This window comes from Lates calcarifer, linkage group LG14 (genome assembly GCF_001640805.2).
Source record: "Lates calcarifer isolate ASB-BC8 linkage group LG14, TLL_Latcal_v3, whole genome shotgun sequence".
NCBI lineage: Eukaryota > Metazoa > Chordata > Actinopteri > Centropomidae > Lates > Lates calcarifer.
The window spans coordinates 3709134-3737111 of NC_066846.1; the positions used below are offsets into that span (position 1 = coordinate 3709134).

General features: G+C 40.3%; 1 protein-coding gene across 1 annotated transcript in view; it reads right to left on the minus strand.

The window, feature by feature from the left end:
• The window catches only part of nrxn2b (neurexin 2b), a 609692-nt gene that overhangs the window by 456483 nt on the left and 125231 nt on the right, over nt 1-27978 (minus strand). Inside the window, 1 exon segment of the mRNA XM_051075715.1 lies at nt 2888-2917. Coding sequence (XP_050931672.1) covers nt 2888-2917 — 30 coding nt within the window.

Below are 27978 nucleotides of genomic sequence, written 5' to 3' on the forward strand. Positions count from 1 at the left end.
TTTATTCTCTACAACTTTTCTCCTCACCTTATCTTCCACAATCCCAACCTCCCTTCTCTCTTTTTAAAAAAAAAGTTAGGAAATTTCCTCTTTCAGCCACCTTTCAAGTTTAGACCCTGCTGCGTGTGAGGGCTGAATTCATAGGGAATGCACAGCTATGCCCTCAGTGTGGTGGATTGGAGACTGAGTGTCTGATGTTGAGATCAGGGCATTTCTCGGGGGGATGGTGGAGATGGATAGATGTCAGATTTCCAATTCTTCTGGTATGTCCCATTATCTCTATGTGTCCTCCTCTCACTTCGAGCATGAGGCTAGGAGTAAAGAGTCAGCCCAGTTTGGGATGGACTGCAAACAGGGATCAGAGTTAAATGGCAGTAGGTTGTGGGAGATGTTACAGGGTGGCAGAGTTGAGGCTGCATAGAGATGAAGGGATTATGGTTATGATTCATCTGCTGGTGGCAGTGAATGTATGTTGGGGATAAAGAAATATATTCTTCCTTTGTGTTGAGCCACACAGGAGCAATGAACTGGTAAACATCTTGCTTCGTGATAGTTAACAAGTGGGTACTGTGCAATTGAGAGGAACCATTTTACACACATTTTCTCCTGGGATGAGCTCTGGAGTAAAGCTGGGGTATAAAATATACTGGATTGGCCAAAACATCAGAGAGAAAAAGAAAAAGGTTTAACACTGAGTTAAATATTATGCCAATTTAGTAAAATGCAAGTGACAGAGTGAAGAATAATTAAAGGTCCCCACTGAGAATTATCACTGAGAAACAAACTGCCCTCACTGCACCAATATATAATTCAGGTTTACAAGATTATTTGTTGTCGACGACTGACCTGATGTCATATTTCTCTAGGTTTTTATTGCAAACTGTGCATCAGTAGCCTGCTGTCAGTAGCCTGCTGTCAGAAAAGAGCAGCTTGAGGTTTGGCCTCCTAAATTACTCAAGATATGATTAAAGGATTGGTGGTGAGACATCCTCTGTGCCTCCTAAAAATAGTGGCTAGAGTGCATTCTAACTTAACATATGCTATGGTGTTTCAGGGGTGCAACAGCTCTTTAGGGCTTCTGTAATTAATGTGACCATTATTTTATCGATTGGTTGATTTTTTTGACATAAGAAAGCAGTGACCAATGCAGTCACAAGCAGCAAAGCTTGTGCAAAGTAATGTTTCAAGTGTCATGGCAGGAAAGCCCTCTCAATGAGTGCGCACTGATTTTGTCTAGCTTTGTCTTTTATCAGTCACATTTTACACTCATCATTGAAATGGGTCTAGACTTACAGGTACTTGTGCATAAAAATGAGTTACTGTGTCTAGTGGTAATCTTTCAGGTAGCATTTCACCTGCATTGGCTGAACTGACAAAAAATGGAACTTTGATGATTTGAAATGTATATTCTCACTTCAAAATATTTAACACAAGTTTGGAGTCTAATTATGGAATCTCCTTAGTGATTCTGCTGCTGCAATTAATTTCTTCACACTAGCAACTGAGTTCTGAGTTCACTTTTCTATGTGACCCATAATGACAATTAATAATGAAGAGTGCTGATGTAGAGTTGATTTGAATTTGCCAGTGAAACCTGAGCTTTTCCCTCAATTGATCAGTATCTTGAGATGATAGGGAAACAACTAAAGAGTAATCAGTGAAACAGAGTGAGGGGTGCATAAAAGGAAAGGGGTCGCTGCTCAAGTCTGCATGAATCACAGACTAGGCTGATAGAGGAGAGGAAGCTCTTTCCACACCAGTAAAGGTCAGGACATTGACTGGCTACTGCGCTTGTTCACTTCCTTTCTTTCTTGTGAACTTTGCTTTAACACTTTTTTTCTATGGACAGTCCTCACTGGGAGGCCAGAGGCAGAGAAAGGTCAGAGGATGAGGAGAACATAACTGAGGGATAGAAAATAGTCAGACTGGAGCATGGTGTGTGGTTTAAAATGCATCTTGGCTGAAATCGTCCACATAATCACATCACATTTTCACATGAAACATCTGTTGCTCATGACTTAAAAACCTTTGAAAAATATATCAAATGGAGAAGAGGTCAGAAGCTTGACAGATCGATGTGTGGTGAGATATATTTGTGGTGCAAATGTACACAAAATAGCATCAAAAATAACATCCAGTGTTCATAGCAACATAAAAACAATTGCAAACATATTTTCTCATAACAACAAACACACATAATTTAAGGTTATATCAGAACTTGAACTGTAGGCCTTTAAAAAACACTCTGAATGCCAAACAATGGGAATGTCAGCAGAGTGGTGATGAGAAACTCTGCACATTCGACAACACTTTCACCTTGAAGTGTTAGTGAATGGAAGTCTGGACACATTTTGCTTTTGTAATTTGACCAGTAAACACATTTCCAATAGAATCAGCAGTTTTTCCTTCTTTCTTTCTTTTTTTTCTTTTTTTTTTTTTTATTTAAACCCAAGCAGAAGGGATAGCAGAAAAGTGTTACCTTCAGCCCCGGGGTCAGGTCGTCGGGGTCAAAGGTGGTCAGAGGTGAAGGTCCAGGACGTGAGCCATAGGACAGGACAAGGGGGTGGGACAAACATTGGTGGAGGTCACGGAAAAGCACAAAGACATGGTGGCAGGGAGAGGGAGGAGAGGCAGGAGGTACAACCAAAGGAATGAGGAGGTGTGGAGGGAGAGGAGGAAGGGGGGAAGCAACAGGGAAGGATGTTGCAAAGGGTGGAAAAGGCAAGGGAGAACTTAGGAGGAGATGGAGGGGTATGGCACCAAGGGGAGGTAAAAAGCAGAGGAGGAAATTGTGAGGGAAAGCGGCAGTATCGAGGGGCTGGGGGCGAAGAGGATGAGTCAATTCCTCTAAAAAACAGAACCAAAATAAAAAGGAATGAACCCATACCTTGGTCGTTTAACGTCAGGTGCGCCAGACCTTGAGAGGGAAAAAACAGAAAAAAAGAACAGAAAGAGGAAGAAAAGAAGGTCATAAAAGGCACGGGAAGAAAAAAAGCATTGTCACAACGTTGGACTGCAGTTTGTGACAGACATCCTGGGGCAGACTTGGATGTCAGAGTTCAAATCAAAGGTAAAAAACGAGAGAGAAAGAGAGAGAGAGAGAGAGAAAGAGCGAATAGTAACAGAAAACAAGCAAACACTTCTTGAGTGAGGTGTGGGGGGTTTAGAAAAAAAAGCATTTTCATTTGGCGCAACCCCCGAAGGCTATTGCTCTCTCAAATGCTTTTTTTTCCTCTGGAGTACTTATGGAACACACACAGAACTGTTTGGCAGAAAAGGCTTGAACTGGATTCATCGTCTCCTACTGTACTCAAATCATAAAAAAAAAGGATCTCAGCTTTGCAAGGTCTCACACAGAGAGAGGGTCAGAGATAAACCTGGAAAAACGCTACAGGATAAAATGTTGTTCATTGCCTGTAAAAACCCAAAGCCAAAGATTATCCCAACACAGATGTGAGTGTACAGCAACACAACAGCCAACTAAAATAGGTATTTAGCTTACTGTAGGCTATTGTACACACATCTAGCCAAAACCACAGATCAACAGATTTAAGGGAAAATGTCCACAATGAACTCCTACTGTTGCATGTTGATCTATTCTTTAACAGTTCAAATGTGTTTACAACCACAATGACTCAAGATCTCTCTATATAGCACTTGTTTGGTAAGGTTAATGTGCAGGGGGCCATAACAGAAAAATGCCTGGTGGGAGAGATAATAATAGCAAAATATCTGTTCAGACAGCTTAGCTGGCAGTGTATATGTCCTATAAACATCCAGTAGCATGTCTTGTGGATAGGGTTTTTGGAAGCAAACCTTCAAACAGAGAAACAGAGCTAAGAGAAAAATGAAAGCCAGTCTTCACTATGGCCTAAAGCAAGGCTTATTCGCAAATAAACCAAATGGGTAAAGTAAATTGGATTTAACCCCAGGCAGCACAGAATATCCACAACATTATGTCTGTTGGACTAGAAGTCCCAAAAGGTCAACTCTTTTCAAGTCAACCTGTCTTTCCTTGATCAATACCATTTCAAACATAACACTCTCAGCACTGCCGGCAAACAGCTCAATCTAAATAACCCTTCAGCATCAAGGAAGTGCAGCATTGCAGCCTCGGAGTGTCATCTTTTACTGAACAGAAGTCTAACATAAAGAAAAAACAGGCTATTCTACCTAAAAGACTCATCAGATCTGAAAAGATAGATCATTGATGGATACAATTTATGAACAGTTAGCCCTGGAATTAGAGGGTCTTAACACTTGATTTTCATAGTTGGGTACAATATTAATCTACAGATACTATAACCTGTTTTCTGTGGTTGATGGTGATCAAATCAACAGGTCTATTAACGTAGAGGATATGCAGCACACTATAACTGGTAATCATTCTGACACAGAGCTATGATGACTCAATGCAGCCCTTCACTTATCCTCTTGAATCAAGGATGTGCTAAAATACTGATTCAGAACTCAGTAGCAAAAGGAAGAGACAGCCTTTAAAGCAGCACTAATCGACAACAAAACATCAGCTTCCCTGCACAGCAAATGTACTAGGTATTGTCTCTGTGAGGACTGTGCATCGACATTTAGACCATGGACTGGCTAACTGAGGTGCTTGGCAGTTAAGGTTAAGTAAACATTCACTTGATGCCTGTTTTTATCTTGCGGACAAAGACGGAAATTATAGCATCTAATGTCTCAGAAAACAAATTAACACATAACTGGGGACTAGCTGTTTGTCTGCAGCATGAATGCACAAATCACATCTATACTACCAGCAGCAAGCAGGTAAATCAGAATGCAATGAGTACAGAAGCTCAAATGACTCTTGACTACAAGCTGTTCCTATTGTCCTCTTTCTTAATAACATCTGTGATTCAGAGGCAGAGGAAATGTACAGGCAGAGTGTTTTATTTATCTGGCTGCAGTCCGTTTCCTGCCGGCCCTTTGCAGGGAGTCCAATCATTCTCACTCTGCCTCCCTCTGTTTTTGTTCCCTTGCTCATAATCCATTAAGGAGATAAGGCGAAGGCTCCTGCAATGAAACAGAACGGTGCTGTCGCTGCATACCAAATCATTCAAATACCCCACCCACCAACCCCCTACCCCCAGCCTCATCCTGCTCAGGCAGGCAGTGGCACAATTCTGTGGCAGAGGAGGACATGAAAAGGTGAAGAAGACTAGGTAAGAAAAGATGCATAGAGAAAAGAGAGAGGAATGGCAGCAAGTTGTCAAACATCATCTTCACTGCCAGTGTTAACCAGAGATTCACAGACAGGTCTGCAGCCTGGTAGCAAAGAAAAGCCAAAAATCAATCAAAAGGAGAAATTCATTCCAAAGTATCGTATCAGAGGGTGAAACGGAAAATTAGAAAGTTGTGATTTGATCTGCGGAAAATGCCAAACCTTTCCTTTCACACATTTCTCCCAGAACAGAAATACGCAAAAAACCACATACATGCCAACATGCGTGCACACACACAGCCAGTCACACACATTATGTTGTGTTGGCAGAGGCACAGAACGCCAGACACCTAACATACCAGATCCTGATCAGGATGTGACAGCTTTCACTACCAAGTGCTTTGAGAGAGGGAAAACGCAGCATGACAAAATTTAAATTACTGATCACTTTATGACATACTAATGCAACAGACAAAGAAAAAAATCACTTCTCTGCATCAATTTTAGAGCACAAATCATGAAAACCAAGCCCAAACTATAACTTTCCCCATCTCCTTGACATCTGAGCGTTTGATTGCATCTTTAATTCTGTGGTGAGTACAGATGGGAGTGCCAAACGGAACCGGCGCCGATTGGAGAGTGGCTCCGATTGGCTGGTTATGATTGAGTGACAGATGGAGCGGGGTCATAATTCTGTCATTAGCAGGAGACATGGTTACATCTTATCTGGCCCACTCCTGTTCCTCCCACTTTTTTTGCACCTTCTCCTTCTCCCTGCCTCCTCATCCAGCCCTCCATCAGACAGCTGCATCTGCCTCCTGCTCTCTTATTCCTCATCTGCCGCTTTCTTGTGGTCTTCTTTCAGGTCTGATGAACACGAGCCACTATTGTTTTGCAAACTACTGATTTCATTCAAATGACTGCTGGTGGCTCAAACATCAGTGTCCTGCCACATAGTGTATGTACATCAGTTCATATATAAAGCAGACTGATTTAGCAAAATGAATTTCTTAAAATAATTTCATGTTTTGGCTAGATGTACAGTGAATGAACAGAGATTTTAAATTGTTCAAGTAATGTCTTTGTTTTTGTATCCCACTGGTACAGCATGTTCTTGAATGACCTTGTAAAACATTAATCCGTCACAATGCTCTTCAAATATTCACAGATTATGATGAGCCTCATCATCCTACACACACCACACACACACACACACACACACACACACATATATACGCGCAAACAGATGTGCTTGGTCTCAGGACAGCAGCAACAATACACAACTGGAGGGGACAGAGAAAAATGGGAGTCATCATCATTATCCCTCTCTACCCCTTCCGCACTTCCTTTCCTCTCACTTCCTCTATCCCTCGTTCATCAGATGGACACACAGACTAAATCACAAGGAAGAATGCGGTCGCTTCCCAAGCCCCCTGTGGTGCTGGGTTGGCATGTTAAATAGCATCATCCTCCAAGGACTCTCACTAGCATATGGCCCTCACACTTTACGTGCCTCAGGAAGGCACATGCCATACTAACAAAAAAGCCTTTCCTTACTTGCTGATCCCAAAATGGTAGTCACACAACATATTTCTTCAGGACACTGTCTTTGATGACTTTAGTGGGAGCAAGCATTACCAAAAAGCAAGAACTATCGAAGTGTATAAAAGTCATGAAGTATAAAATAAGAACAATAAATGGTTTTATGTGCAGCTTATTGCTTGATGCACCCTTGGCACGAGATATAAAACTGCACAATATCCAAAACGTTTGACACATCCACAAATCACTGGCTTTTACTAGGCCTGGGCACAGATAAAGTTTCACAGCGTAATCATCGCTGTATGTCTCCCATTGCCAAAAAGTGCCGACATGGCCCTCGAGGGCTCAGAAACAAACCAGGGCAATTTGTAAAAACATCTGCTTAAAAGATGTTGGAAAATGGTTCTGATTGAACGTGAATAATATTCATCTCAGTAGGCTGATCTATAATGCATAGTGTCTTTGCACAGCTTAAGTAATATAGAAACTGTAGCAAGTTTAAAAATGCTTTAATAATTCAGAAAAGATATCTATTCTATGAGAGAGAGAAAGAAAGAGATAGTGGGAGGTAAGGGACTGAGAATACTTTTACAGTCTTGCAGAGAGACATACACTAATGTCACAGGTTTCCATGTATTTAACATAGAGCTAAATTATTAACATAGAACTTGCCCTGTTTCAAAAGGAAGAAACATGTAAGGTTTTATACTTTAACATGAAGTGAAAATCTTATCCAACTGGCCCACAGCGCTGTCAGTGATAGTGTAGAGTCATAGACTGGCTGCTCACTGTGACTTCAAACAAGGATAAAACGCTTACAGTGAACACATGCTGCCGTGGTCATAATATGTTGTACATGCTGTATGTTCTAAGAAATGTCCGTCCACTGCTCTGTTGAACATCAAAAAGTCTTATTGATATTTCAGCCAAAAAAAAAAAAGAGTACAGTGATGCATGCTGAGATGAAGTCTTGTCAATTATCTGATGTGTGCACTGATGCTCAATCAGATGCTACACGAAGGCTGGAGAAGCTTTGCTCCATTACTGTGAATCTGGTCAATAGGTTAAGCTTTTGTCAAAGCAAAAATTAAGTCAGTGTTCCTTCAAGGACTGCCTGTCTTTACAGTATAAGACTGCAGGTCACTGTAGTGCCTTCTTTTTTGCACATATATTACTGCAGAAAAGCAATGATACATGCCATCATTCACGAGTTTATGAATGAATGTTTTTTAAGATTAGATTTGGGTTTACTGCATGCCACAATTTTAGTCAACTACTGGGAGCAAAGGCCTGAGTGGAGCTGGAGTATGAGCATGTAATAACAACCACACCTGATTCTGATATGTGATGTAATTTTATGCGCTACATAGTTCTGCTGTGTGCGGAGAAAGCGGGAGCAGCGCGCAATTGCGCAGGTGCGCAGCTTAGAGGGAACATTGCATGTTAATCAAGAAAAGATGAAGCCATACCCTCCTCTGTAAGCTATTATGACAACATTTAAAAACAAAAGTTTTTTTTAATGAATATTTAGTGGCCAACTGCCCTCTTTGTACATCTCTGAAAAATAGTAAACTGTCAGTGCTGGTCTATCATTAAAAATAACCAAATGCAGTCAGTGTAGCATGAGTGTAGTAAATGGAGTCAAAGAGGCAATAGGAACTGTAAATGCTGGGACATAATGACCATAGAGATGGAAGGATGGAAAATTGCAGGAGTGGCTTCAATGAGGCAATGTGAATTCAAAATGGCCACTGCTGATGAAGGATGAAACTAGCAGTTTTTATCGGGCACATCCGAACCTACAGGTGAAATAGTACTGCAGACCATCTACCTTGAATGTTATGCACCATAGCCCTATGACTACATTGCAAGACAATTCTGGCTGCTTCTCAGTTCACAGATGAGAAGAGTGCAGAGCTTGAATTTGAAGCAAAAGAACAGTAACAATGAAGCAAAAAGGGTATTTTATACTGGCTGTTCATTCCATGGAATATGCATGAGGTTTCACCTATAGATATTTGTCCTTCTTTTCTTGGTGTGGAAATAACGATAAGGACCAATCCAAGCTTAAAAGTCACAATGCACAGAGTTTACTCTTTTGCGATTACTGGATCACAAACATAAGCAGTTAATATTAACACATTAAACTGTAAGGGATTTCATCCCCTGAACCAAACAATCTAAATACCATATATGTTTATTTCTTTGCTTGGTGTGTTTCTGGCAGAATGCCCTAGATTCTCAAGGTATCTGAATAAAAAATGTACTCCTTTTACAGCAATTCAGAATGCTCTTCTGTGTGTGTGCGTGCGTGCATACACACATGCATTTGATTTCCTTGGAAATACCACTGGGAACTGTTGACCCCAGGCGAGGCACTTAAGCTGAGCGAGTGAAGCATTAAATCTTTATGGTCACTTTCCACTTTACACAGCAGCAACAGTCATCATCTGTCAGGAATGATGCACTAAGTTGTTTGGAAGCCTGTCAAATGATGTAATTTACTATTCAAAGTTGCAATTAGACAGGGCCACACTACATAATTAAGACTGCACATGCCAATGTTTGCAAACAGACAACATTCAACCCAATGTTGCCATGACAAATAATCCAAAACATTCTTGTCTTGTGCTGATTTTGGCTCCAACTTTGGCACCAGTGCTTTAGTGTTTTAGAATTAATGTAAGAACTGTCCTAACATAATGCAAAATTAAAGCTATAAACATGAACATTTCATACTTGATACTATAACATGTTTTTTATCAGCAGGGGATTACTCATATTGCAAACTCTTTGAGTGTTGTTTATTGGCTCAATAACTGTCTATTCTGTACATGGGGAGATCATAGTTTATTCTTACAAAGGCAAATATCTCACATCAAGATCTTATGCTCCCCCACAACTCCTAATTAACTGCATAACACTGAGTGAATCACTTTGACTTGCACATTTTGTTCATGAAAACGCAGCTAATATGTCATGGGATATGTCTGAAAAAATAAATCAGAGTGTCTTGGATACTGGTGAGGGGTAGAGATCTGAACAGTTGCTGTTCCATCTTAATTAAACAGTTCATAAATAAATAGGACCTCCATATGCCAAGCCAGAGAACTTGGACTAATTTAGTGTTTTAGCCATCGAAGCTAACACACAGAAGGGATGTTGATGATTTCTTCACTTATGCTAATTTATACAAGACCGACTAAAGATGCTCAGAGGAGCTGCAGGGTTTTACTAACTCTTACACAAAAGCCCCACTGCGTTCACTTCAAAGGAAGGGCTCTTCCAACACTGATAGCGTAATGTGTAATATAGCAAACATAGCAACCTCATGTCCTAGACTGTATTGCCCAAAATGAAACTGGTATCATCTTCTGTCTATCCTTCCATTGTTTGTTTTTTCCAGTTACCAAATGTTTTGGGTTTCTGGCCTAGAAGAACCATGCTGGGTTCATCTTGCGAAAACCAATAAATTCTAAGTCTGACCTCTATTTTCCTTTCATTTATGAGGTCAAAACTAATCATTAGTGCCCACTGAGATCTGGTCTCCTCTCCCTGCGTATCCATCTGTCCTTCCTCTCCTCTTCCTAATCTGCCAGTGCCACAGATGCATCCTACAACCATTCCCCGGTCCATCCGCCCTCTTTCCACAGCCAATTTCATGGAATGAATGCCTCTGATTGCCACTTCTGGACTCTACTCATTAGGGAAGCTAAAAGTGGGGAGTGGGCAACAAAATGCATGCCGTCCTTTACAGTTTTTTTTTCTTTTTTTTCCCTGGGATGTGGGAAGCTGTTATTGCAATGTCAGATGTGATGGAGAGACCAGCAGCATTGATGGGAGGAAGGAAGCCAGTCTTCAAGTGGGCAATTAGCACATGCAGCCACACCCACTTTCTTCTGTATAAAACGATCAAAAACGATCAAAGTATCTCTTCCCTCCACGATAACACAACCTACCCAAATCTACTAGCATTGTTTCAAATCCTTTCTCCTCTTCTTGCAGATTTTCTTGGTCTGATCATGTAGTACTGAGTTTCAAATTAACTAATTTAGAATCAAAAGATATTCAGAATGAAAAGATAATAATAATAGTTATTAGCAATATATCTCAATTATCAATATCTAGAAAAAAGAATCCCAGAATAAAGGATGCAGCAAAAGAAATCATAATCCTTTACTCATTAAAACAATTTTCAACTTTAAAGTTTATGACATGGCGTGTACAGGCAGATCTATTTTGATATCACTGTCACCTCTATTGCAGAAGTAAACTCATGTCAGTGAGATAAAGTAAAAACAACAACAAAATCTCCTGGTCCTCTGAGCCATGGAAGCTCAAGTCAGAGGCAAAGTAATCTACAGGGACATTAGTGCAAAATAGCACCTTGCCTTGAGCGTTTGTTGATGTTTAATGTTTCATTTTGACAATTTCCTCCCTTCAGCCGGTGTTTAGGAGCCCATATCCTTTTTCTCTCCACTAACAGCGCGGTACTGAACTGTAGTTTCCTGAAAAAATAAAATCGTAATGACTTTTCCTGGAAATGTGGCTCCCCGTGAGGTTTTGAGAGGGCAACTTCCTGTCTTGTGTCAGGGGGTGGGTCTCAGCAGGTAACTACAACAACATCCCATAATGGAAAATTAATGTCCTCCAACTGAGATGACGCACTAACTTCATTTAGCTCATTGGGTCGGGTAAACACCATTAGACCATGGAATCTGCAGTGCTCCTGGAAGTTCAGTCATTTGAGAGAGTTGGGTAATTATGGCTAAATTAATGGAGATTTTGTAACAAATGTATTCATACTTCATGTGTCTATTTTCTGAGGCTGGAATCCTCTTTGTGGGAAGCGATAAGCAGCTTGATTTAACTGAGATTGGAAAATCCCAACTGGTGCATCCGCCTTACTCACAACAGCATAGTGGTGTGATTCTTTGCTGTACAATGGTGAAGAAAATGGTTCTGATGAAGCTGCATAAAAATACTCTTCAGCGAGCTGCAAACATTATTGCTAAATTGCTGAGTCAGTCTTAATCTCTTAAGTGTCCTCAAAGCGAGATAAATACTTTGGATAATCAAATGAACTATGAGCACATTTTCTTAAAATAGGCCTGTGTGCTTTAGCTGGAGATGAACCTTCACTCGGAGCATTTAATTTTTGCTACGTGTGTTTGAGTGAATGTGTGCTCAGTACATTGGAAATGCCAAGTGTCAAGACAAATGTGGAAAGAAGTGAGATGTAGTTTTAGCGTGAAAAGAAAAAAAAAAACGATATATAGACGGTCATTCTTTTTCCACAGCCATTAAATGGCAGAGCTCAACCCTAAATTAAGGAAACAACAAATCTCAAGTTGTTTTTTTTTTCTGGAGACACAACAGTATCTCGTTTAGTTTCAGCTGCCGAGCAAAAAGCCCTGCTGCTTGCTTTCATCTCGCCAAACTCTAATTAGGCAAACTGAACAAATACCAGCGAGAGAGAAGTCCTCTGCATATTCAAACAAAAGGGCTCCTGAGTTCGAGCGAGCAGAAGGAGCTGAGGAGAGGGAGAAAGAGAAGAGAGAGAGCTGATCACAAGAAAATTAAACGGCATTGAACCTTGTAAACAAATATTTCAACAATGTTAAACACAATGTAGGAGACGTCTGGTGCCGCTGTGCTGTGAAATAGCCTGGCTCTGTGTGGAATGGGGTTTCACATATGATGGGCGCTGAGAAAAACCTCAACTGAAGAGACAAAAAGGAAACCATAAACATCATTTTTGTGTGTGTGTGTGTGTGTGTGTGTGTGTGTTATTTCAACAGGTTTAAATACAAAATGTAACCAGAAGAGATGAAGAGAAAACCTGTACTTGTGCCCATTGTCCTACCTGCCTGGAAATGCCTGAAGTCTGCAATTATCTTTATTAATAATTCTTTCTTTAAAATTTTTCCTTGTGTGTTCTGATGTGTTTCATTCCACCTTGAAGTGTCAGGTATATTTCCCTGAAATATATGAGCTACTGTAGATATCTCAAGAACATTGAGGTAAAAGAGAAAAGACCGACAAAAATCAATTTCTTTCCCTTGAACATCACAGATTTTTTCCTTCCAAGTTTTGTTTCTCTTGAAAGTCTCATCACTGTTAAGGCCTTCTGTGGACAAATGCATGAGATGCAGCAGCCCGACCCTTGTTGGCATGGCAACTGGCTCCAGTATCTTTCCTACCATGGCGACGGCCATACTGGTGTGTTCACATTCTGTTTCACATTCCTCTGCTCTCTTTAGGTCTTTCGTCCTCTGTCATTCTCATCTATTGCTAATGTCTTCTCTGTACTCTCTTTTCTTTCACCCTGTTTCTGAAACATTATCGCTTCTTCTCTTGCGCCCCCCCCCAAAAGGCCTCAGCACCGTGGAACTCACTTCTCCTCATCCAGAGGGTCTTTCTCTGCAAGCAATTAAGCTTGCCATTGTGTGTTTTATTACATTATCCACCCAAATACATAATGCTCAACTGCGAAAAGGCAAGGGATTTTGCATTTGAAAAAGGTTATAAAACTGTATAAGAGAATTCAGTAATTACATTAAGGGTGCATTTAAATCAGCAATGATATTCACAAAAAATACTGTCTCCTGGTTCATTGCCCGCTGAGGTAAACTCAGCAGTGATTGCAGGTACAGGGCAATGGAATAAGCCTAACCCTTTCATAAATCTTCCAACTGCAGCAAAATTGCCTTCTGGGGGTAAATCCTTTTTATATAGTCAGGAATCCTGTATTCCATTAAGTCCACATTGCCACGGCTGTGTTGTTTAACTGGTAAGCATTTGCCAAAATACATAATGACACTGATGAAGTGCAGACAAGTAGAATAAACACAGATCTGCTATTGATTTGCATTTCATTACATTACTATAATCTTAAACAGGCAATCTGAAAATACAGTTGTGCCAAGTCAAACTCAAGGGAACCAACCCACATTTAGAGTATGTTACATGTATGTTGGTTTATCAAATATAGTAAAATACAGATGCGAAAACACATTAATCATATCAATTTCTCTGGCACCTGGCTATCTAAAATAACAAGAGAAACAGATTGGAGCAGCCTGTTATCCTGAGGAGCTCTCCTGAGACCAACACAAGCCTCAGGTGCAAAAAGTCCATGTTATCTCACAGCCACACCTGACGTGTCTCTGCATGTGCAAAGGTGAACTTCTGCCAGTGCCCTTAGGTCTTTGATACTGTACGCAGAGTAAATATTGTCATCTCTGCTGCCGCCGAAACCATCACCACCACAGTAGTTTTGGCTAGCACACATACAGTGTAGGATTGCTTAATCAGATAGGGCTGTTATGCTAGGCTCCACTGATCCCATCTGTCACGACTTCATCCTCGGATCCACCGTGCTGTTTTCAAGCCCCACGACAGCTCTTTAAGAAAACCACTCAATCTGTTCTCTTGGCTATTTTTGCATCCTTTGCATTTTTTTCCTCTCAAAAAAGCAAAAAAGGAAGTGTGGAGCTGCAGGTTGCTTGACACAAAGCAACATTTTCACTTGGAATCAGGGAGTGGGCAGTCCGACCTCCCCAGTCTATGATCCCACCCTCCTCTGCCCTCCACCCACTACCTCCACCTCCACAGAGGGATCTGGCAGCAGATCAGAGAGGCTTGGTGCTGCCTGAGTCACCAGTTATTTGGCACTCGATGACCTCATCCCCTCCATGGCAGTAGTTCCTAGCAGTGTGTCTGTGGCTGAATATCAGTCGCTGCTGGATCAGCTCATCCCCAGGGAGCCCAGAGAAAACTGGATTAGCAGCTCAGAATGCATGAGAGAGAGACCCCTAAATATGGTGCCTTTGTCCCTTACTGTGTGTAGTGGCAGGGGGTCATTACTTGGTCACCAGTTTACAAGTTGAAGAGGGCAGATAAAAGCTGCTTCCAATGGATTTTTCCATTATACGATAGGCTGGTATTGAATATTACCCTGGCTTAAAAACATAACATCTGAGGTTCTCCTGTTAATTAAGAACAGTGTGCTAACCCCCTATTACTTTTTCTTCTGTTTTGGGACATCTAGTGTCTGTCGGGTCTTGCCTGGGTAAATAAAATTTTGGCAGGGAGTGATTCTGTTTTGTTTGTAGTTTTTTAGACTGAACAATTAAAAGTTAGTTAGCATGAAATGTCAGAGTCACTGTGACTGAAGGAGAAAGGAGCGCCATAAACAGATGGAAAAGAACAGAAATGGAGAAGTCACAGTACCAGCTCCACTCTTTGATATAAAAGTACAGTCTCTGTGCAGTGCAGTGTAAAAACACCAAAGCCATGACTGGTTAGCACCAAAGATATCGCAAAAATCAGAAAAAAAACAAGCTTCCTGAGGATTACTGCTCTAATCCATGATACTCTATGAATGCTAATGTGCCAGCTCAAGGCAGAAAGAACTCAAATCCCCTGTGGCCCTCCACTGCTCTCTTTTACTTATTAGAACTTCTTATTATGTGACACTATAAAAAGATTGATTCTAGTGATCCACAAGAGTGATAACATTAGCATGTGTTAAATAGTCGGGACATGTACACTGCTGTGTCAGGACTAGCTAAAGACCACTGTTAAATATCTGACATCAGGTCACCAGGGATCGGGCTGACAAGACTTGTCGGGATCATCTTGTCTCTCAAAGCCTAAAACATACTCACTGACGTGTACAGCATACACACACAAATTAACTAAGAAGATCTCTCTTTTTCACTCAGGCTATCTACTCTCAAGTCCAACAAACTGACCACAAGGTCACTGAACTGCTAAATCCAATTATATGCAATTATCCAGTGTGCCTTATAGTAAAGAAAAAGCTTTATCTGACCAGGATAGAGGGGAAAATTGAAAAAGGAAGCAGTTTTCTCAATGGGATACACTCCTTTGGCCATGAATTCCTCTCTGGTGGGGCTCTTTAGGAATGTCTGTGTGTGGCATGAGTGTGTGGCCTGTGTGTGCATGTGTCTGCTTGCCGAGCTGGCATGTTGAAGAATATTATAACTAGAATGAAAAATCCTTAATTCAGATTTAAATATTTCATCAGTATTCATTTTAAATTGTGCGCTGCGGTCTCATATCTATTCTGCAGCATAATGACAGATCTTATTCAACAAAATACACCAAAATCAGCCACTGAACCCTTCCCTGTGCAGTATAACCAAGATACCCATCCATCCAATGCAGCACCAAAAACATAATGCAGGTATGCCAGGCAATGTGATGTGCAGGAAGTGGTCAAGGTCAACATCAACCTAACCATCAAAAAATCTTCACAAGACATGCCTTTGCGTGGCTGAGAAAACACATTTTTCATGCTATACTGTATGAATGCAGTTTGATGAAGTATGTCATGTATTCAACACTAAAATGTTTACAGACCAAAGGCTTGTCTGCAACATGTCTCGGTTAATGTCTTATTTACAGGTTGTGATAAAAAGCATAAAAACTATCATTTAAGAACTAATGTACTGCATTTAATTAAAATAAATAAATAAATTGGATGCACACTATTAATTTCAGACAACACTAAGAATGAAGCAGTGTCTTAGAAATGGCCCATATTACAGTGATCCAGATCAATCAATTTCCATATAAGCTCCTGTAATTAAAACTAATTGCTAGGCTAAAGAAGGTACCTGAAACTGGGATAAAGATTGATACCAGCTGTAGTGGAATGGATCTACCTTGGAAAAAGAGTCAGGCAGCCAAATCAATAACTGTTTCTGAGTATTTCATCAGTGTCAGTAACAAAAGCATATAATTAGAGCTGCCTCAGAAATACCAAAATCAATCAAGAGGTGTTTTTCCCTACCCGTTTTAGGCTCAGGCTTATCACTGACAATTCAAGCCTTTTCTGTGTGCTGTTTTTAGTTAACAAGGTGGTACCGCTGCCTCGTCTGCATCCAAATTCCCCCAGACACTGCCTCCATGTAAAGATTCTGGTTTGTTTGCATTCACCTCCCATATTGCTTCCATTCTCCTCACCCTTTCTGCACCTTAAGTATCTCTCAGCTCCTCTGCATTTACTGAAAGCGAGGGAGCTTGGGGAGGAGGCGGAAGAGTGATCAGTGTCATCTCCATTTTATTTCCATGATCAACGGTGCCTCTCGGGGCTCCAACCAACAGATCTGGGTACTCGGCGCTTCTGAACAGGCGCCATCTGCCGCTGCCATCCCCGAGGCAGGGCGGCAAGCTGGGGCTGGGGCTCTACGCTGGTGTAGCAGAATATGAGTGTGAGCGTATCACCCTGAGTTGGTGGGTACAGTTATACATATTAATGAGCATCTGTGGCTTACGGGGAGTGTGCTTGTTAAAATACTCTTAGTGTTTTCACACAGTATTGGAGTGGTGCAATGCAACAGGTATGTGTATGTGTGTATGTGTGTGTGTGTGTGTGTGTGTTGTAGCTCAGTGTTTTCCTTACAACCTTCTTCAGCAGAGGTGCTGTTGAGCCTGTGTCGATGTGACCTGTATTTATGCCCTGGCGGAGGCACACCTTAAAACGACATTAGAATCATTATAAATAGGGCTACTCATGTTTGCCTTTTCATGTGTGTGTTACTCAGGCCCAGATAGCTTATAGTAATAAATGTCATTGAATGAAATGCCTCAGCACAGAAAATTACTTCCACTATCTTTATTTTATTTTATATTTTATTTAACATAATTAGAAATAGATGTATGATACACTTAATGAGTCAGTACTGTCAGACTCTCAAAATTCAAATGTAATTTGAAACAACAAACAAGTTGCACCAGTTGAGTCTAGGTTTGTGCCTCACTGAAGCTGGCATCTCATATTAGTAGGATATTAATAAAAAACATTTTGATTCATTTGTACATCACTTGTACACATATGTGCAGGCAAATCTTTTTTTTAAATGTGCTCCCACCATTTTGTAGAACAATACATTTTTAAGCATAGGCATCAGCACCTCATTAAGATACAAATCTCTCTAAAGTGGTGACTCATTTGTTTGCACATCATTTGTGCAAGCAACACAAACATGTTTGTTTAATTAATTCTCAAGTTATGAGAATTACATGTAAGATAATAATTTGCAATAACTTGAGAAATAATGAAGCACAGATGTTTATTTTGCTGCACAGATGTACACAGTGTTGTGACCACTTTGGAGTCATCTGGACATTAATGGGATACTGACATAATAAGCCTACGCTTAAAATTTTAATACATCATTTTTTTTAAAAAAAGGGTTCAAGCACAATCGTCTATTTTGTGTGCACAAATGTACACCAACAGACTGAAATGGTTTTATACGTCTTGCAGCAGTGTCCACAAGGTTCAGTGGTATTACCCATACACATCAGTCATGAGTCTCATGAATCTTGAAGGACAAACAGGGCTCACAGTGGTCCTGCAGGTGTTTTCACAAAGTGATGGGAGTTAGGTAATTCAGCACATACGTGTTACAGGTATATTACGACATTAGGGGAATAAGAACTTGTGTGTGTGTGTAAATGTACTTGTTGGATTTGGGACTGGGCCTTGAGCCATACTACCACAAAATTGATAAGGGAGGTAATTTTTCAGCTTCAGCTCCCCTTTATGCAATTCCACTCTTTCCTCTTAGCTGCTACCCAGTGTCCTAGCTACATAATGGGTTAACAATGAAACTACAAAGCAGTATTGAAACTTTTTGATGTAACTTCTTTGTAATTTATTCTCTCCATTGCTGAGTGTTTCCGCCCTACATTATACAGAAAAGTTGCATTCAACTCCATTTTACCAGCAAATCAAAGTTTTAATATCACTCTCCGTTGGTTACCATTTGACAGTATCAGCTGACAGCGTAACTGCTGACAACAACTGATAGCAAAAAGCTTATAGAAATGTCCTCAAGGTAAGTGGCAGTGCCTGTCTATATACATATTACGCAAATTACAAAAACATTTGTAGAGCAATACAAGGGCTTCCTTTGGATCTTGGGTATAGAGGTCTCTCTGTCCTTTTTTTAAGCATGGACAATATGCGTGTGTGTGGGTATGTGTGTGTGCATGTGTGCAGCCTCCTCTCCTTATCTCCTTCTGCCAGGCCACTGTGCCGACATACACTCCAAAGAGCCCCTAGTTGTCATTCATGGCGTCACACAGCCCTGAAAAATGTCACCATAAGGGGAAGGGGAGAGACAAAGAGAGCAAAATGCACACAGAGAGAGTGGTGAGTGGTGTGGGGTTTGAAGCCCAACAAACCACCAGTTACCTCAGCAGGGTTCCGTTATCTCTTCTGTTCTACCTCGTCTTTCCTGCACCACCACCCACATACACACACATACACAGTGCTTTAGGGCCAATCTGGTGTATGCCATAGCACACTGCACACCGAAAGGCTGTCTAAATGCAGTGTCGTGACCAGGAAGTGTGAGAGGGTGTTTAGTGTAAGCTTTATATTCAAAAAAGCAACTTAAAATAAGTACCAACAACAGTAAGTTTCCTGGGTTGTAATTATGCAAGTAAAACCAGATGAAAGGTGTGCACAGACTTTTCTAACATACCTAAAAAGCCCGAACTGCCTAAAATGATGGTGATGACTTAAATGATGTACGTTCGATTTAATGTATTATTAGGAAATGCACTGAAAATAGCAAAAAAAAGGCATGACATAAATATAAACGGCTCTTAATTCTGAAAAGCTGCAAAAATGTTTTTCACAAGGAAGAAAACCTCCAAAATCCACAACACTGCTGCCTAAGTGCCGCTTTCAGCATTAAAAAAAGACGAAGACACCATACTTTAAAATATCCAGACAGAAAACAAAAAACAACTATAGACGCACTATACATTAAAATAAAGTAAGATAAGAATAGAATAAAATAAAATAGAATAAGATAAAATAAACAGAATAAAATGTGCAATTAATAAAATGAAATGTGCAATGGATCAGCCATGTACAGTAGGTCTCTTTGTAGGTGTTGAAAGAAATTGCAAACTATCAGAGAAGACATCTGTTCATTTGGCTGAATTCTTCACAATAAAAATCCCCAGGAATTTACTCCAAGTGAGAACAAAAAAGATGTTTATATGCAACATGGATTTCAGCCAGAGATCAAAACAATACAAAGAGTATGTAAGGACCATATTGCCATAAACCTTACGGCGTGAGGTGGCAAAGTCACTGATACTAATGCAATTCTAAAACTAGCCAGTCAAAAGAGCAGGAGCAGTTTTAAAGTTTGAAAAAAGAGCAATTCAGCACACTTGTTGTGATATGAAAGCAGGTTTCCCCAAACGTTTAACATAGTGAATGCACAGTACACTCTGATACAGACACTGCATATCGTCCCCATGGTGTTGCTTGTTAACTATAATAATATAATGCTGAAATGCTTTATGGGAGATACAACCACACTCCATATCACATTCAGGCTGAAAGCCCTCTCAGATTTAATATGGAAATCTAATCTGGTACATGCATGTGATCAGAGTGGTAGACTCCATACATGTTCTTATATTTATCTCTCTCTATCTTTCTCTGTGTGACACAGACACACAGACACACAGACACACACACACACACAGAGCAGAGCACACCACACTGTTATTTACCACAGATACTTATCTACCAGGTTCTGGCCAAATGGCATTTGTGCGATTACCATCTTGTGGCAGCTGACAGCTCACGTGGTGACAACACATGGTGACGAGTGGACGGCATCATAAATAATGACTGCCATCCATTCCAACTGTCAGGATGAGCAGCGTCTCATAACGGGCCGAGAAGGCAAGGAAAACACAAACATATGCTCGCACACAGAGACAGTGATTTATAACCCCTTTACCTTCCACATGCAGGTGCATGAGCAAAGACCAACACACACACACTTATGCAGTGCATGCATACATAAATAACACCTGAACCTGAAAACCTAACTGAGAAAAAAAACCTTCAGATGCCCACAAAAGAAAAAAAAATGCCTCAAGAGGTACTGCACTTCATATTTGTTTCCAAAAAGAATTTGCAATAAGAAATAAAATCACTAACAAACACATCTTAAGAAAACATTGTTGTCCACTTCCAGTTTCACAAAAACACTTTTCAGCTTGGCTGACAAAAATATCTATTTTTAAAACAAGAGTAAAATAACTAGTATGTTTGCTTTTAGGGAAGCACTGACGCTGAGCAGCGGGAATATACATCAGCTGTGAATCTATATTTTGAACACATTTCATTGCTGTTATCGTGCCCTCTTGAAAGCCCTCAGCCTCCCTTCTGCTGCTGGAATAGATTAAAACATCCCATGTTTGTCACTGATTTGACTTGACAGACAGTTCCATTACAATCTCTCCCAGTCTCTGGTGTATGCACAAGTATGTGTGCATGTGTATGTGTGACTAAACTACCGTCTGCTCACACGAGCAGTTGTTAACAAGCAGTTGTACCTGTGATGCACAGTATTCACACAGGTAAGACAGTTTTGCTTTTTGCAGCTCACTACAAAATGTTTTTCTGTTCCATCATTTTGGGATGATGAAGCACATTGTGGCAGATAATACAGAGTGGTAGTGATTATGGTTATGTTACAATTTCACTGTGGAATATTTTTAAAGCAACAACACATTGAGCTGATTGTCCTTATCTCTACTTGCTTTAAACATAGACCTACATGTGGGCAAGTGCAATAACAATAGCAAATGCATACACACTCACACACAGGCACACACTCACAGGATACAGTGTTGCAGCCTCTCAATTCTATTTTTCCACCAGGTGCTTCAGCTCAGAGGGGATGCTCCCCTTGCAGGGATTTCATGCTCAGTTCTAAAATTCTGTGCATTGCAACAACTATTTTGATGTCTATCTATCCTGAGATAGACTCACAGATATTATCAACTGCCAGCAAAACCAGAGAAGACATACAATTTGTGTTTTTTTATATTGTCACTGTGATGTGTGCCTTTTTTGAGGAATCTTAAACGAAATAAAGAAAGCAACCACATCAGTTGCACTATAATTAGAAGGGCTTTTTTTGTTTGTTTTTGTTTAGTTTTTTTTTTTTTTTAATTTTGTTCAGACTTTTGGTCCACCTTTTAGCTCTTCATGTTGATTCTCAAACATGCTGTCGGGAGGAAAAACAAAATCAGTGGTGAGACACTTTTGGCTGCTGTGTGAACATAGCAGAGTTTTCCCTAATGATAGCTCCTCTCAAGCTACATGCTGTCAGGGCAGGCCTGCAGTCGACAGGGATGCGATAAGAAACTGTTTATACAGCAAAGGCAGAATTAATCTCATGGCAAGGACCTCACAGTGCCCTGGTGTGTAAGATTGCCAAGTTGTACTGATCTTTGTCATGGTGTGGCCATGCTATTACCCTGCTTTGGGTAGCAATTCACCCTGCCAACCAAATGCCACCTCTCCCATGAAGGTGCATTTTCACCTCCATCTCTGTGGCCTTCATAGCGAGCAGTTAAGGAGTTCTCATCTGTGTCTCTGTGGAAGAAACCCCTTGAGTGCTCTGCCTGCCTTGTTCTATTCTTCCTTCTCTCAATGCTGTAAGATTTTCCAGCAGATAATCAAAGAAAATCGGGTTAAATGTCAAAGCTGTAATGTGTGCGTACATCCAGGAAAATGTCTGGCCTCATTGTATATGGTATGTCATTAATGGAATTGAAAAAATGTAGATGTATTCACTCTGGAAAGCTGTTGAATAACCATACGAATATGGATGAGACTCTGCGTTTGCATAGCAATCAAAAAGAGACCGCGCCGCATGTGTCGGTTTTTAAAATACGAGTCAATCAGAAGTGGTGCAGACACCGTGGGTGTCTCTTGCTCTTTCAGACTTGGAAACATTAGAAGAAGCCACTTTGACAATAAATGCTCTAAAGACACAATAGAGAATACATGAAATCATTTGCTAAGGAGGTGATTTCTCTATTCAAAGACGAAGTGTGGGCTGATTGCAGCCGCACAATGAAATAATCACATATTTTAAATCAAATTAAACTTGTGGGTTTTCACTAGACTTCGGCACAGAATCAAATCATAATTTTAATAATTTGATTCTGATATATAGATTGGTGCACACATGACATACTCCATCAGCCTAGAGGGGCTGAACATATATGAGGTAAGGTGAGGTAACACAGGCTAATAATTGCCCTAATCAGGCCACAGGCCCCCATCAGCAAACAACTGAAGTGGATTTGATTTGAAAAGCACTGGCTGATTAGGCACTCATGGTGTGTGTGATTTGTTCTGCTCTTTGTATTAGTGTCCATTAGCTATTGATTGGCCAGTGTGAAAGGAAGAAATAGAGAAACACTTGGAATAAATACAGTAACAGTCCTTAAGTACCTATTTCTTGGAAAAGTTTGTTTCACAGGTAATATATCAGAGGAAATCTCACTTAATAAAACAAATTCATATTCACACAATCACGAAGAACTATTTTGTTCACTGCAGACAAAGGCAGGTATGTGGTGTGTTGTACATTTCCTGGTCTTTCCTTAAAGAATATTAAATTAGCTGCCAGGTCTATTGGTGTGTCTTGGTGTGATGTCTGCTTGCTAATGCTGTTCACAGACAGTCTTTATCTATATCTATATCTAAGATTTTACACTGAATCATGTTTTTTATTTGAATGATCCAATATTGCTTCTGAAAATCCCATGATCAGTCTTTGCATTTGTAGCTTTCCTCAGTAAATATGTACATCTGTATTAAATGTTATGTGTAGGCAGTAGTTACTTGTTGTAAGTGGTTCACCAAAAAATGTAAAATGTTGACTATGAGCCACCTTGAGTTATGACAGTCGCGCAAACTGTGACATGAATAATTAGTCTATGAGAACCCGCTGCAGTTTATAGGACTGTTGTGACACAGGATGGTTAGCTGACTGATTATTTCATAGTGAATCTGAAGATCACGTCTATGAGAGGGACTGAGCTTGTGTTTTTTGAAGAGATATTATCACTGGTTAAGAGATGTGAAACCGTGGAACTTGGACGAACGGTGTGTAGATTCCACTTTGTTCAGTCTGTCCCTATCGGGAAGTGAACACCAGCTAACAGCTGTCTGCATCAGGTGGATGTCTTGTCACACAAATAGTGCAGATGAATTAGTGAGCAGACTGTTTCTGCCCTGTCTGTGCTCAAAGTGATCATTAAAGTGGATGTCTGTACTTAGTTGAAGCATCTGCTGCTGACAGTCTATGTGTAGTTGTATGGGATAGCGTTTATTTTGTTATAACATGCATAATGATGACACTATTGTACAGTGGCTTCAGAAAAGGATAAAACTTCCATTTCTGAGCATCAATCTACACTTAATAACCAATAATGTGTGACAATATTAAAACATATTTTAAGAAATCTTTTAAAATGTATTTAAATTTTCAAACCCTTAATTCAGGATAAATTCTGAGAAGCACATTGGTATCTATTTGATTTATCTGAATAATCAAGGACTAAATTGCGATGAGTCAATTCTAAACTTTGTGAATCAGGAGATCAGTGCCGATATCCAGGCCTATTGACAGAGACACATCATTATTACTGCAGTTTTGTTTGTCTCCATGACACTCAGGTTATTTGGGCATTACACCCAATCAATACACATGCAGACATTCTTCAATCAATGCTAAATACTATTTTTAAAAATTTAAGGAAAATCAAGTTTTTAGTAAAAATTGTGATCTCTAGATTTCCTTTCTTGGCATTTATTTGTTTATTTTTTATTTTATTTATTTTATTTTTTTTCGAGCCAAATCTACCAGATGATAACAGTGCTATGGGAACCTGTTTACTTTGTGTTACCGTGTAGACTTTCAATCAAATCTATGTTTGGGCTACATTTGTGAGAAGGGTGAATTATCTTGTGTACAACACAAAAGGAGCACTGGCATTTCACCAGGTTACAGCTGGCTCTCTCTAGTAAACTGATTTCTTCAACATCAAAGCCAGTTCCCAAAATCCTGGATGGGGATTACAGAAACCTGACTTCTCCAGCACTTCTCCTGGAGAATGCAGATTCTGTGGCCATGTACATGGGTGAACAGGTTTCCAATCAAATGTTCACATATGCGCATGTGCATAACAAACACTTCAGATGGGGAAAATAGTAGCATTGTGGGAGGATGAAAGGAGAGATCATTACATGTGGTGATTTAAAATTCCATACACAGTCTGACTCAAACACACACACACACACACACACACACAAAGTGGAAGGCTAAATAAGTTGGTTTCCATTACTGAATATCTGAGTATTTGCTTAATTCAGATCCTTTTGTGCTCTGCCTGTCTGTATCAGTCTGTACAAAAATGCTGTGATCTCAGGACTGACTCAGTGTCTTATAGCACTAATACAGTTAAAATAAGAAAGCCAGGGTCGAAAAATAAGGTCAGGATAAAGGAAGACATGAATACTGACCTGCTGCACTTACGCAGATTTACAGTCACCAGGTTCCTTAAATGAATGTAAAGTGTCTCTATTTTCCCTGTGTCAGACTGGACGTATGTCCTTAAAAAAGTTAACTCTTAAGTTAAGAGTCATAGCAGTCATCAATTCAGTGCTATTGAAGACACAAAGCCAGAACATTTTAAATGCCTCTTAGTGGCTTGTAAGAGCTTGTGGGTTCGAACTTGTTTGAACACCACACTTTCCAGCAACTGGAGAAATCTTGAGAAACCACTTATTCCTCTGGAGTAAATCAAAGTTCACTGCAATGCACGGAGACAATAAAACAACAGAATAGCACACTCAAAGTGAGCTGCCGTCACACCGAAGAACAAGGGATGAAAGATAAAAGTGTGTTTAAATAAGGATCTTGCTAAGTCATTTATAATAATTGTCTGCATCTCTGCTTTGCCTTCCATGAGATAAAGGGAAACGACGCAAAAGGAAAACTTCAAGCTGGCCAGCATCACCCTTGAATAAAGCCAAGCTAATTTGGGAACTAAAACCCCTGGATCCTTCATTTTCTGATGACTCACATCCGAACCCAATTTCCTGGATATTTGATGAGCAGAACAGCTGCACCAAACACCTAAACATAAAAGAAATGAATCAAGAAGATTCCTTCCACTTCCAGATAAAAGTCAGGCCAGTAAATTGACATTTATTTTGAAGCCAGGGCTATGTTTCCATGAGTTTAAAAAAAATGCCTTTGGGCCAAAGAAATGCAACCTATTGCAAATTAAGTAGAGTGCAACTGACTGCTTACATAGTTTGATGCAAGTTACAGTAATCAATGAAAATGTTATTTAAAGCTATAGAGGAGTGTATTTGTTGTGTGTGTGAAATCTGGCACAAAGACAGAGAGGTAATCTAGAACAAACCCAGAATGCATGGATCAATGTACTCAAGTCTTGTCTTGATACGAAGACAACGAACTGTGCTGCTCCATGCATGATCTCCCCAAACAATGTCCTTGATGGCAGAAGTATAAGTACCTACTCCTTGGCATGAATATACTGTAGGTACCACCCCAACATGCACGCACAGACACACACAGTGCTCCAGGATGAAGAGAGACATTTATGGTTTTTATGGCATCCGCTATTTGCACAGGGGTAAAAAAGTGTCATGAAATATTTATTAGGTGTCTGATGTCATTTCATTTCATTTCAGATGCAGGAGGACAGAGGAAATAGTGCAAGTAGGGACAAAAAAAACCTGAACACATAGAAAGGAGGCAGAAAGTGTCAACGCCTAGTTCTGAGTGATGCCTCTTTTTATTAAAAACACCAATGGGGTTTCCATGCAGAGTTGTGGATGAATAAGCAGGGAAGCCGAGTTGTGATTCCTTGTGCTCTACAGTCTCCCTCCTCTGCCTCAAACGCTTGTCATCTTCTTACGGCTTCCCCCCTCTCTGACGTCAACCTCCTCCACTGTTTACTGCACTCGGAGTTAGGGCTGCCAGGTTTGTGAGGTAAACACCTACTTGAATGTAAATGATACACTGCAGATGACAATCTTGCTTCAGGGCACCTATCAGCTACTTCCAAAAATGACTGTGTGTGCTGTGAGGAGCTAGTCACTTCTGATTGGCTGACAGGTGTATCCATAAATTCCTATACAGAGCCACCACAAAGCTCAAGCCAACACTTTGATGTCTGTTGTAAATCATTTCTTATATGGTAATTACTGACCTTATTCTTTAAGAAAGATATATCAACCAATAACAGCAGACACAATAAACCTGCCCATTTTCTTGCATTAAAATTGGAAGTTAACTTGGTTAACACCAACAAGTTTGGGCATTTACTTGCCCATTAGAAAATAGGCTGGTCAGTACAGATGGATGGACTTGTACTTATATAGCGCTTTTCTATCGACTACTCAAAGTGCTTTACACTACGCATCACATTCACCCTTTCAACATGTGTATACACACATTCATACAGTGCTTGCTCTATTCTACAAAGCACTCTAACACATGCACACCCATTCACAATGATGATACACACATCAGGGGCAACGTGAGGTTCAGTATGGGATAGGATACTTCGGCACGAACTGGAGAAGCCGGGGATTGAACCGCTGACCTTCCAATTAGTGGCCGACCCGCTCTACCTCCTGAGCCACAGCCGCCAGACTTACAGATGCAGGACTTTACTGGTTAGAGGTAAAATCCTAATAGCTTATGTTATGTTTACTATACAAGTTAATAATATATACACAAGCCTCATTATTAATATGTTTTAGCTGAAGGACTTATATCTAAGCAGAACAGGGATATTGTACACACCCACTTGTAAGCACACAGATGGGGACGCAGTCAAAAAAAATGAGTGCAGCAAGTAAAGATTCTGATTCTAATCTAGATTCAGTGTGTGTGTGTGTGCGCGTGTGTGCACGTGTGTGTGCCTGTGTGTGACAGAGTTACCATAAAAGTTTGTGTGGAGAGGTGGGAGGTGGGAGGTGCAGAGCTACTGCAAGCAACAGATTAATCCCTGAATGTTCCATCCCATCTTTGAACAGGGAGAACTTGCTTTAAATGCTGTAAGCAAAGAACATGCCATACCAAGCAGATAGACTATATGATAGCTTTGTCGTATCTCTGCGTGCGCTTGAGCAAATCACATACAAGGTTCTGCTGAACTACATATTTGCATGTTTGTGTGTTTATGGTATGAGAAGATTCACACCAGAATTAAAATAACACAGGCAGAGATAAACCATGGCTAAGCACTGTCAACCAGAAAGCCTCACAAAAAACATTTCCATAATGATTCTACCTCGCTCCTATACACATACACACACACCTGGCTGCTTCATA